The following is a 12461-nucleotide window of genomic DNA, read 5'->3' on the forward strand; positions in this document are numbered from 1 at the left end:
TAGGGTCTCATTTCTGGTTTTGGCAAAGGACTGGTTGGTACAGTCACAAAGCCCATGGTTGGTGTCCTGGACCTTGCCTCAGAGACCGCCAGTGCTGTCAGAGATTCAAGCCGAAGGTACAGTATGCCACGGACAGTGAAAGTTACACAATCTTGCTACTGTTTTATTCTGATTTATGGGGAGGCTTCTGCATGTTATGCATGACCAAGAAGAGGTACCCCTCTTTGTCCAAGAGACAGGCATATCTCAGTGATGGGATACACAGCAGTTTATTCTCATAATTGTATCTCTTTGCAGGGCCCTAAATCTTGGTACATGCCTCGTGTCTATGGAGACTAATCAGAGTCATGTGGTTTTCATAGCAATTTCCAGTCATTTGTGTTGTGGGTGGGCACTCAACTCTGCCAGGTTGGTTTACCATGGCATGGTGCCAAAACCCCTGCCACCTATACTGAAAGCTAGACATGTACATTCAGTAATAATAGATCTGTTCAGCGAGTTAGGAAATGTACACATAGCAAAACCATTCTGGTGCATTTGCTCCCTTTTGTTTAATTATCTTGAGAAACATTAGAGAAATGGAAGAAGTACAGTAAGCAGGAAGTGGGTGTTTTGTTTTTCTCTACAACTTTTGTTCAAGACATTTTATGCTCTGAGAAATATTTAACTAGCTATGCTCAAGTTTCACACAGACATAAGCAAAATCCAGTGCCCATTGTCATCAAAAATCCATGCAACACACACTGTATCGAGTATGGGAGCTGTTACACTGTTCACTGCACAGTACAGTGATCACTCATATAGACAAACATTTCGGTGCTGTTGGTTGGCAATACACAACATATGTCATGCATATATGGTGAAACCCTGATTTAAGGTTTGTCTGCCAGACAAACTTTTGTACTTTAAATGGGGGGGGGTTGCAAATCAGAGCTTAAAACAACTGTTAGACTTAGTTAAATGAGGCACTGAACCATGTTCATTTAATAATACAAAAAAATTCTTCTCAGAATGTGTCCCACACCAACTTCCCGCATTCAAGAATTAGAGATTCATGTAGAATCACATCACTTAATGATGATGGAGGTAGCACAGAGTGCTTCACAATTTCATTTCACAACACTGTAGAAATTAATTTCCACCTGCTGAATGCTTTTCAGCTTCTGCCCTGTTGTTAACTCCCTCACTTTCAATATAGAGGCCATTTATTACTCTATAATTACTTCCAAAAAAACTGTGACACTCAAACACAATACAAAAAGGAGAAAGAGTAACCACTTCCAACTGGCACAGAAGATGAACAAAGAATGGGCATACCACATTGCTTGCTTGCAGATGATGACCTTGAACTGTGGAAGGGTGGCCACATGAGTTAGGACATGCAGAAAAAAACCTTAACTATAAAACAAGATCTGAAGCATATATATGAATCGAAGTTTCACATGTAAAATTTAGGGAGACCCTTAATTTGATAAATGTTAAACTGAAGAAAATAATACATTAGGCACATGGAGCTTTGGCTGGGACCACAAGAAATGTGCCTTAATGTGGGAAAATGCAAAATGCAGGTCCCTTAGATCTTGGTTTCACTGTACCATGCTGCCATCTGGCCACAGTGGTAGTTGAACTTCCACATACTGAATACAGACTTGCATTTGTCAAATTTAATTGTTAATGAAAGGTAAAGTATCAACTTCAAATCTTGGTAGCACCATTTTAAAACGTCTGCAGCACCCAGTATACGAGTAAGAATCATGTACATACTTGATACTGTTCTTCTAGTTTCCATATATGAACTGCTATTTTTCAGTGTATGCAGATGTTTCTGCTATTATGTTGACCAAGCATGTTATAAACGGGAGTAGGCAGGATAATAAGAGTGCATGTACCTGCTCACATCTGTCATACAGTGTATATTTTTTTCAGTTCTACCCGGGTGGCACCAGGACGGTTCCGTGCACCTCGCTGTGTCACTGGCCCAGGTGGGCTGCTGCCCCCATACTCAACGCAACAGAGTCAAGGCCAGGAGTTCCTTTACAGCATCAACAAGCAAAACTACTCTGAACTGTAAGTCAGTCATATTACTCAACTGAAGTTTCCCTGTTGAGGTAGGTTGGTCCTTGGATAGCAGGTGTCTGAAGTGTTCTTTTCCTTAATTTTGGCCTTACGCAATTTTCTTTAATCATCTATATCCTTGTGTAATCATCTCTGTCTTCATCCTCACTGGTCTCCTCTGTATGCTGAACTCTGCACTGCACACTGGTCTGGCTGTTTCTATTGGTGACTACAACAGCAACTATCATCATCTTCCTCTTCTAGTGTTATTTATTTCTGAGTGTTTTTGGTCACCTTTAGTTGTTAAACTCCTGTTTCACGTTAAGGGTTTTCCCTAGCTCTGTGGTGCTGTCCTACAGTTCCAACACAGCTTCCAACCTGTGCGTTCCTACAGGGAACTCAAGATATGAAAGTTCATTGTACCCTTAGTACCTCCCTGTGGGAGTCAAGTTATGGAGCTCAGGCCCTAAGTCATGTACACTCACATAGTGCCTTGTTGGGGCACCCATGACTGTTGGTTTTGCTGTGCTGTTCTGTCATGTTACCATTGACTGAGAGCTGCAGTTTAACCACCCACAGGTCCCCTGAAACCATAGACGCTTGTGTGTGTATATGCATAAATCTGCAGGGTTTATAGTGGGAAGCCATGCATTGTTATTCCTGTGGTAGGGGCATAAAATCTGAGCTCACCAGGTATATGGGACTTGCCATTAGGTTCGGAATTGTAAGTGATATTGGGATTAATTTTTTGAGCTTGGGTCATCGTGGAGATCCCCATGCCAGCATGGAAGGATGGCATATCAGTATGGCTTCCTTGTACCTCAGTTCCCCTGAAATGGACCCCAGCAAACAATATCTGGACTGATCATTAAATTCTGTATGCAACTTCTTCTTATAATATGGCATACTGATGTGAATAAGACTGAAGGACAAGTCCATTTTACATTGAGATAGGAGGACCTGCAAAGAATGCTTCCAGGCTCTGAAGTGAATCCCTTTTAGCTGAAACATGAATAAATAACCAGACTAAGACAGTTCTTAAGCAGAAGCATCTAGGTTCATACCCTGTTGTAGCTGAGAAACATCCACCCCTCAGCTTGACTAGGGACGTTATATTCTACCCCCAGATGAGGAAATCTAGGTTGGTCTCATAGATCAGCAAATATCCAAAGCATACAATGTCCATAGAAAACAGGATGCCTGTACTGTGGACCATCTTTCTAACTTTCGAAACTCTGACACTGCCTCAATGGGTGAAGATTCTTTGGATGTGATATAATATTAAACCTTAAGATGAGAAAAGTTTGGACATATGTACTTCTGATATCATCTGTGCAAAGTGTGGAATGAAGCACCCTGGTGACACCATGTGCCTGGGGCCTGTCTGATGTTATCAGCTGTACTGTACCCCACATATCCAGCCTACCACACTGTTCAATATTCCTACAAGAGAACGCAATCCAAGAAATCCCTGATGAAGAGCACTTATCATTTCCAGCAGCACAGAGAAAGAACTTTGAACTGCAGCCTAAATGGAAGAGAGTAGCTTCCCCCCATGTAAATTGTTCTACCACTGCATCTGGCTCGATGATCTGTCCCAGAAGATCTTTGGGTCTCCCTCAGCTAGGTATGGTGCCCAAAATCTTGCAGAGCCACCTACCAAGATGGCAAATCCAACATACACAGAGCTCACATCTGAGCTGTGGTCCCCCAGAGTTATCTCATGAAGGTCTGGATGTGGGAACATCTGAGTGCACAGCCAACACCAGACGTTGGAAGATTCAGGAAGTCATGCTCCATGCTGTATACGTGTACAACATCGATCAGGAGAATGTAAATGGATTCTATGCTCGCATCCCTGAACTTGAAATTGTGTGGGGGATGTACTCTTCTGCCACTCGTAGATGGGCACAGATAGCCGTAGCAGCCAATGCACCTATAAGCACATTACTGCTACTTAATTTAATCAAATTTTGATGCATTTTTCTAACCGGCCACAAGCTATACAAATTTAGCAATTAGTTGAAGGTTTTCTGTATCTGCTGACTTTTGTTTACAGAGCTATGCTTGCTTGTTACTGTTTCTTGAAATAAATGTTTACAACTTTATTTTTCTGTCACAACACAACAACTAAGGAGTATCAAGGTCAATACCCAGCTATGCCTCACTACATGTTTCGGCCGTTAACGGCCATCATCAGGTGAATACAAATCAACAAACATATACTATTGAAGTGTAGTAAAATTAGATACAATGACAAAATGGTTAATACTTATGTGTAAAAATACAGCGGTCATTTATATATAAAACTGAAGATTATAATATTGTAACATGTTTAGTCACTGAAACTTGTTGGTAACATGTGTAAGTCCAATCCCACTTCTGACACCAAATTGTCACGTGTCTTGAGTTCAAAACTTGTTGGTAATGTGTGTAAGTCCAGTCCCACTTCTGAAACCAGCTGTCATGTGTTGGGTGTATAACGTGACAAATAATTTCACGCCTTATTTGATATAGCGAATTTATTCCACTCGCTCTTACAATCACACAATTTACAATCTGACAATTACTGCAATTCCAGTATCACAAATACTCCGACAAAAAATAGACAGCTATTGACTGGTTAACTGACTCACTCCTGGCTAACTCGTAACTTGTAACTGCTGCCTTGAGAACTCACTTTGGCGACTGATACACTTAACTGTCTTCGGCGACTGTGTAGTTTCCTCACAAACCCTCAGCCGGACAATGGGAAAAGTTACGTAATAGGCACCAGTGTTGTCTGATGTCGTGTTTGCCTGTTATGTAATGGGTACCGCTGTTATTATCGTCATCTCTAGCAACCACTGTTTACCCGCTTTGCTTAGCAATCAGTGTTTACTCGCTTTGCATAGCGACCATCGTGCTGGGACTTGGCTCACTTCGGCTCCGCTCGGCACATCACCGCTGGCGGGGGGGAGGTTGACCTTGGTGCAACACGTCACACTGCTCCCTCCTTACCTCCTTAAGGCTGTTCGTCCCAAATAGCCTAACGGTGCACCCCCGTTCATTTTCTTCCAAGGATGTGCTTTCTGCGTCTCCTGGTATTTCGGCTACTCCTTGCAGCGACTGTTCTCCAGCCGTTAACAACCGCTCCCCTCTTAAGACCAGCTCGTCTCTAGCGGTGTCCTGCTATGTGCCCGAAGATCCAGTTGTATTACATTCATTCATCGCTCATTCAGTCTTCATTCATTCTTGCTAGGGAGGCCGGTGCTCCTACTTTACCGGCTCCTCCTGTGTACTATTCCATTTTTTTCGTTTCAGAGGGGGTGCAACACGTCACAATATAAAACAAGATTAAAATTGATGTTTTGTAACATCTGATCAGTCGTATGTTTACTTTATACGTTCCGTGGACAAAATAAAAATTTAAGATGGTATTGGAGGCCCATGACATTGTAAGTTAATTAATCTGAAAATATATAGAAAAAGGAATAGTATTAAATATGTTATTTGAATATTTAAATTGAAGCTGTAGTATATATAATATATATACTTACAGAGCAGAGGTGCCTCATCATATGAAAGAAAATGTCCGTACTGTATGAGAAGTAAACAATGACTGATTTGTTGATGTAAAGTTAAAGTCAACTCAAGGGAAGGAAGGGGGGGATAAGGTATATGGGAAGTGAAAGTAAAGAGAGGGGGGGGAGAGTAACTGTATGTTATGTTTTGGAAGTATTGATTATAACATAATATATGGGGTTGAACATTTCCGTAAAATTGTCATTCAGTTGTAAATTTTGTTTAGTGATTTCATAAATATGAAATCTTTCGTATGTATCTAAGGTTCGGCCTTTCTTGCCGATATATAAAACTTCCAATGTTCTATCTATCGTATTATAATCATGCGTAGTATCTAAAATATGTTGTGCAAATTTAGAATTTTGTCCATTATTTTTTATATCACGTATGTGTTCTTTATTCTGATATTAAATGTACGTCTTGTTTTATATTATAACCTTCAGTTTTATATATATATGACCGCTGTATTTTTACACATAAGTATTAACCATTTTGTCATTGTATCTAGTTTTACTACAGTTCAATAGTATATGTTTGTTGATTTGTATTCACCTGATGATGGCCGTTAACGGCCGAAACATGTAGTGAGGCATAGCTGGGTATTGACCTTGATACTCCTTAGTTGTTGTGATGGAAAAATAAAGTTGTATATTGTAACACAGCAGGACGCATAAAATGAAGATAATAAATGTTTATTTTCACATGAAGTATCTGGGCCTCATATGTTATGTGTGGATAAACAAAGGAAAATTTCTTGCCTGTCAGCATTAACAATGGTAATTTTCCATTTCCATCATCAGATAAGCTTGAACATAGGCCAGTGTGTCTTTTCTCAGTTCCTTCTTCATTGTCTAATGTATTTATTTTTCTAAGATTTGCTGAGCTGTCCCATTTGGATCAGTTCTTTGCATGTTCATGCACTGAAGTTTTAACCTCTTGAATTCTGTGGCGGTTAATATTGTCCAATGTCCTGCAGTTCATGGTTAATTTTTTCACTTTCACGTACTTCTTAATGATTCAATTTATGAATGACAGATACCTTCCCGTCACAAAATAATGCTACTGAAGTATTTCCCTCCAATCACATGATTAACCAAGTCATGTGAATTATACTGAACAGTATTTTAGTCATTTCAGATGAAAGGAACACGTTGTGTTCACTTCATAGTATTAATTTAGTACCCTGGACATGTATTTTTAACAGTAAGTCTTTGTCATGAAGTGGCATGTGAGGTACATTTGTTAGCTCACATTTAGAACTCTATAAAAAGATAATGAGCTTATCTCCATGCTGAAACTTGACAGCACAGTGATATAGCAGACCATACTGACCAGTGCTGTACTGTGTCAGGTGACTGGATCCTGTGATGCATGGTAAGGTAGGAAATTTGTCGAAAATTCTACAGTGTGTCAGAAAAGAGACAGCATTAAACATCACTTTTCAGGAGAAGAAGAAATAACTTTAGGTGCTCAGGCAGTCAGTCACTTAACTCAGCATTTCATTGTCACTCAGTGGAAAGAACTGTGCTTTAGTGACATAACTTGGTTCTTGTTTGAGCCTTTGCAAGGCACTTATATCATTTGCACCAGTTTTTGATGATCCCTCTCTTCTACGAGAGCACAGAATTAAACATTATAACAATTTAAAGGTGCAAAACCTTTATTGGAGTGATGTAACATGAACAGTGCCATCCTGTTTATGTGACACTGTATGGTCCAGTAGATGCTAACATTTTTGAAGCATGTCAGTGAACTTCTACCAGACTACATGGCATCACTGCTCTGAGAACCTCAAATTCAATTTATGTACTGCGAATTACAGGTTCATGGCTTATGACTGCCTGCGAATTGGACCAGAGGATTTGCGTATTCTGGTATCCAGCGATACGGTACGAGTCTTCTCTGTTAGTGCTTCTGGCACATGCACCATTGTGGTTGAAACACATCTCAGGTACATGGTAATTTGAATCAGCAGTACAAAACTGTTGCAGAATCTGTTCAGTTTGCACGTGAATAAATGATATGGGGAAAATATTACATTAGAGAGAGCAAAAATATGTTATTATTATGTACTATTAGGCCACCAGATACAAGATGCTAGAATGCATCATTAGAATTTATTTCTAACTTAACATGTTTCAGCTCTATTTGGCCAACATCTGTTTTTTTCACATCATTGTCAAGCTATTAAAAGGATTACATTTAGTATTTAAAATGACTGTTATTGATTATTGAGGTTATCTTGATCTGTTGTGAATGGTGGTATTGTAATACTTAACAATTAATTTGTGATACATTGCTCGTGAAATCAAACAGTAAGTGGTACACTGCACTTTACTTAACCAAACTACTCATTTTTCTAATTGAGAACAAGAATTATTCTTTCTTTTTCTTTGATTTTAGAGTTTCCATACATGTAAAGTAATAGTGTGTCTTAGCACTTCACCGTGAAGGCATTTATGTCATTAGCTTAGAAATGACTTCAGGTTTTCACAGTGGTTCTGTGCTAATATAGTCTTGTTTAAGGATAATGACACCTTGCAGAAGTATGCTGTAGGGCCAACATTTTGGAGATCCATTTTGTTTTTGGGCACACAAAATTGTGTGGGGGGAGTGAATGGGTTCTTGTTCGGCTGCTTTGCAGCTTATTCATTGTTGGGTTTATGTGGGTTAATTTATTTTGTTCCGTTACTTTAGTTATTGGGTCTAAGAAGTTTTGTCTGTCAGTTTTATTTTTGCTGTTTTTTTCAGTATTTCTTGTTTTATGTGTAAGTTCTTGCGGGATTATTTAGGTCTCTTAATGGGTAATATTATTATGGTTTTTTTTAATTCGCATTATTTGGTTTTATAGATCTTGGTTTCTTGGATTTAGCAATGATTTTTAGTACTGGTTAAGTTTGTGCCAGCAGCCGTGGTTATACATTAAGTGCTATTGAATATTTTTGGTTGTGCAGTTATATTACTTCTCAGTGAAGTGACACCACATGGCCTTTGCAGATGCTTATAATACTTGTCTATCACTTGTGCATCGAGTGTTGTCCAACAGGAATGGAGCAAAACTCTATCTTGGGTGGGGAGTAAAGGATTGCAGTGCTTGAGCAATCTGTGTGATGTGGGCTGATTGGGACAGCAGTAGGGTGAATAGTAATAGGAAATTGCCCCTTGGTAGTGTATAGTGAGGCACTGACATGAAGGCTGTAGGTCCTGTATGAATATGTGGAGAAGTCCTCCATGCTCGGCTCAGGTACTTCAAGATTGAGACATTATGGACCTTCAAAATGTTGGCAACACAGCTTCGATCTAAATAGAATCATAGCTTCATACTCTGGCCAATTTTACTCCATAGTACTACTGAGTGTTAGCCTGGATGGGTTGAGAACCATTCTGGACTTAGTTCCAGAAAACTGTACCTCACTTTTAAGTTGATTGCACATTGCTTTACCATTTCGTTATAGTGTTAATACTGAGAACATGTTGCAGTGACTTGTACCACTGTCAGCCAACCAGTAGGCCTAGCGATGAACCTCAAGGCTCCAACACATCAAATGAAGTCCTACATTACATTGAACTAACAATGCGAGTGGACAGTGTTGGCTTTGAGTCCATAAGGAGACCATTAGTGCGCTGTGACAGTGAGGCAATTGCTAAATGGGTATGTTGTTAACCACTTTTAAATTATGGTTAAAATTTTTGCAGTGAAGAAATTTACTTGTCGTGTGTGTTGTGTGTGACGTAAATTGACAAGGCAACAGATTTCTATGAAGGGCATTCAGTTGGTTACATCCATAGGAGTGTTAGACATATTGTGTGTACTGTTGGGACAGATGTTTGAATTGCTCTGGTAATTTTGGGGGAAGTAAAGAATATGTCCGTTACTCCTTGTTGGTCAGGACATCTATGTGGATGTACAGAATACAAGTGTAACACACACTGGGATATTACTGAACAGTTTTGCATATCTATGCCATGTCCAGTGAAGTATGCAAAGTAGAGTCTGCTGCATTGTACATTCCCACTCTTTTCTCATACCTGCAGGTTTCCCAGCAAGTGAACTATGCAAAAGGTATGTTTGAAGAAAGGAGATACACACTCATATCAGATGCAGACAATATCTTGGAAGACTGAAGATTCAATAAGGTTCCATGAATCTGTGATAGTCATCCCTTCTTTGTATAGAGGTAACATACAAGGCAGGCTGTTTCTGTCCTTTTCTGACTTTTTCTCGTCTACACTCAAGAATACAATGTATTGTAGTGCATATTTTGTGTGTGCTATATTATTGGTTTCATGCTGTCTTCCCATTTAATTGGGTTAAAATTATATGTTACCCACATCTCACACATTATATTTAAATTCATTTCATTGCCTGCATATTCTCCTATGTATGTGAGGATGGTTCAAGATTGACCTGGACTTTTTATTTTTTATATTTGCTTTTTTACAAAAGGAATATACATGCCAGAATCCTCAAAATCTCCCTCATTTTCAAGATATTCTCCATTTACACCAACAGGGGTCTTTCATTATCTTGGCAAGTCCTTGGTGCTAGCAGTAGAGTTTCACCCTGTCTATGTATTGAGTCGAGAACACTGAATCTGAGTGAGTTTGTCAGTTTGAAATTTCTGTCCTACATGCACCTTCATTTTCCAAACACTTGAAAATCACTGAGGGCTAAGTCAAGGCTATAAGGTGGGTAGCTCATGATTTCCTGGCCCATTGTTGCCAGTGTCACCATGAAATTTTCCATGTGTGGGTGAGCATTGTCATGCAGTAGGATGATCTTCTTTGACACTTCTCCAAGTCTTATATTTTGAATTACTTTATCGATATTATTGCGAAGCAGGTTACTGTACAAGTAACACAATGCATTAACTGTTGCACCATGTTGAAGAAAACTGACATAAATCACTCCTTGAACATGCTTGCCATGATCTTGCCAGCTAACAGCTGTGTCTTGAATTTTTTAAGTAATGGAGATCCCTTGTGATGCCATCCCATGCTGGACCACTTTGACTCTCAAGTGAGGCAGGATACTCACATCTTGTCACAGGTCACTCCATACTCTAGGAACGTGTTGTCCTGCAGTTCAAACTGGTGCATGGTGCAGATGTTTGGCAGACACAGCAACACATTGAACATTAGTATATTTGTGACCCTCCAGGCACACACTACTGGATACAATATCATATACTGTAATTTGCCTGTTACCCAAAGTCAGCTCTTTATCATGGTGAATGTGCACATGGCTTACAGCTGTTGGCCAAACATGAGCATTTGGTAGGCTCAAGGCCTTTTTACGGCCTTCAGAAACCTTACTCTGCCAATCACAGACACTTGCACTTGACAGGGTCTGTTCACACAGCTCTGTTCTACACTAGGAATGACAAGGTCTGATGCCATCCTGTACTAGCTCAAATGCACAGAAGTGGGCTGCATCACCACCTGCCAGTCAGTGAGTGCACTGTTGCCACTGGTGCCTGTGTCTTCAGGAAAAAAAAAAGTCCAGGTTAACCTTGAACCACCCTTATATTTTACTGTTTGACAGTATGGGAGATATACAATTGGATAATACCTATGAACAACTATCCATGTTCTATTAAAATGTATGGCATGGTGATTTGGAAACTTAGGTAATTGATACTTACATGTTTGTTCTACCTGAAGAAAACCCAGAAATAGGGTAAAAACATCTAGTAGGTAATACTAAAACACTATTAATAGTAGATAGTTGTGGGGATTACATTGTGAGAATTATATGTATGTATGTATAGGTGTTGGTGTATATCTTACATGTTTAATATAAACATAACTGTGCTACATGTTTCGACCATATAATTAGGTCATAATCAGGCACTTATGAACATAACTCAAGTAATTACAATGTTGGTTATAACACAGATTCATATTCTTGCAACTGATGGCTGCATTGCTAGCAAATATATTGTGACATGTTGTGCAAAGGAGAACCCCCCCCCCACCAGCAGTGATGCAGCGGGTGAGTCAGCGCTCCCTTCCCCCTCCTCCGCACGGTAACGTAGCGGTGATGTCACCGAGGGATATCGCGGTTGCTAGGCAGCAGTCACCAACTCCGGACAGCGTGGCTAGCAACACGGCACCAGACGACAATTGTCCGATCGAGGCTACATGAGGAGCAGCGAAGGCTATTCACAGTCAGTCAGTCCTGGAGCTACCTCCAAGTTAGTTCCGAGTTAGCCAGCAACTAGTCAGTTGTATTCTGGCATTTGGAGTGTACTATTTGTGATACTGCAGATAGCAGTAATCGTAAATCTGTAATTTGGGTGATTGTAGGTGCGAATGTGAAATAAAATTCGCTATATAAAATACGGCGTGAAGTTATTTGTCGCGTTATACGCCCAATACGCGACAACTGGTGTCAGAAGTGGGATTTGGACTTACACACGTGACCAATGAGCTTCGAACTCAAGACACGTGACAATTTGGTGTCAGAATTTTTACGAACTTAAACACGCCAAAAATTGAATTATTGTGCATCGAGTATTCTACTGCGACAAGATGGAGATGCAGCAGATGATGGAAATGCTGGCTAGGATGGACGCNGTAGAAAAGCCCACATGGAAAAAATGGAGGCTGATAGGAAGAGAGACAAAGAAGATTTAATGGCGAAGTTAGACGCCTGGGGAGAAAAGTTGGATGCAGAGACGAAAGCAACCCAAGCAAGAACGAGAGCCATCGAAGCAAGGACGGCCGCCATGCGAGAGAAGAGGTTGCAAGCCAATATGGACGCTTGGCAGAAAGAGATGACGGAGGTACGTCTAGAAGAGGAAAAGCCGGCCCCAGTGGAATAGAAACCGGAGGCGGAA

The 12461-nt window shown here is 40.1% G+C and overlaps 1 protein-coding gene across 1 annotated transcript in view; it reads left to right on the plus strand.

The window, feature by feature from the left end:
* LOC111870922 (vacuolar protein sorting-associated protein 13D) overlaps window positions 1-12461 on the plus strand; it is a 232195-nt gene that overhangs the window by 215978 nt on the left and 3756 nt on the right. Inside the window, exons 65-69 of the mRNA XM_023863598.2 lie at window positions 4-116; window positions 1927-2067; window positions 7442-7570; window positions 9100-9271; window positions 9655-9797. Coding sequence (XP_023719366.1) covers window positions 4-116; window positions 1927-2067; window positions 7442-7570; window positions 9100-9271; window positions 9655-9744 — 645 coding nt within the window. The 3' untranslated portion in view covers window positions 9745-9797. The remainder of the gene's footprint in view (window positions 1-3; window positions 117-1926; window positions 2068-7441; window positions 7571-9099; window positions 9272-9654; window positions 9798-12461) is intronic.

Source organism: Cryptotermes secundus, unplaced genomic scaffold (genome assembly GCF_002891405.2).
Source record: "Cryptotermes secundus unplaced genomic scaffold, Csec_1.0 scaffold101, whole genome shotgun sequence".
Taxonomy (NCBI): domain Eukaryota; kingdom Metazoa; phylum Arthropoda; class Insecta; order Blattodea; family Kalotermitidae; genus Cryptotermes; species Cryptotermes secundus.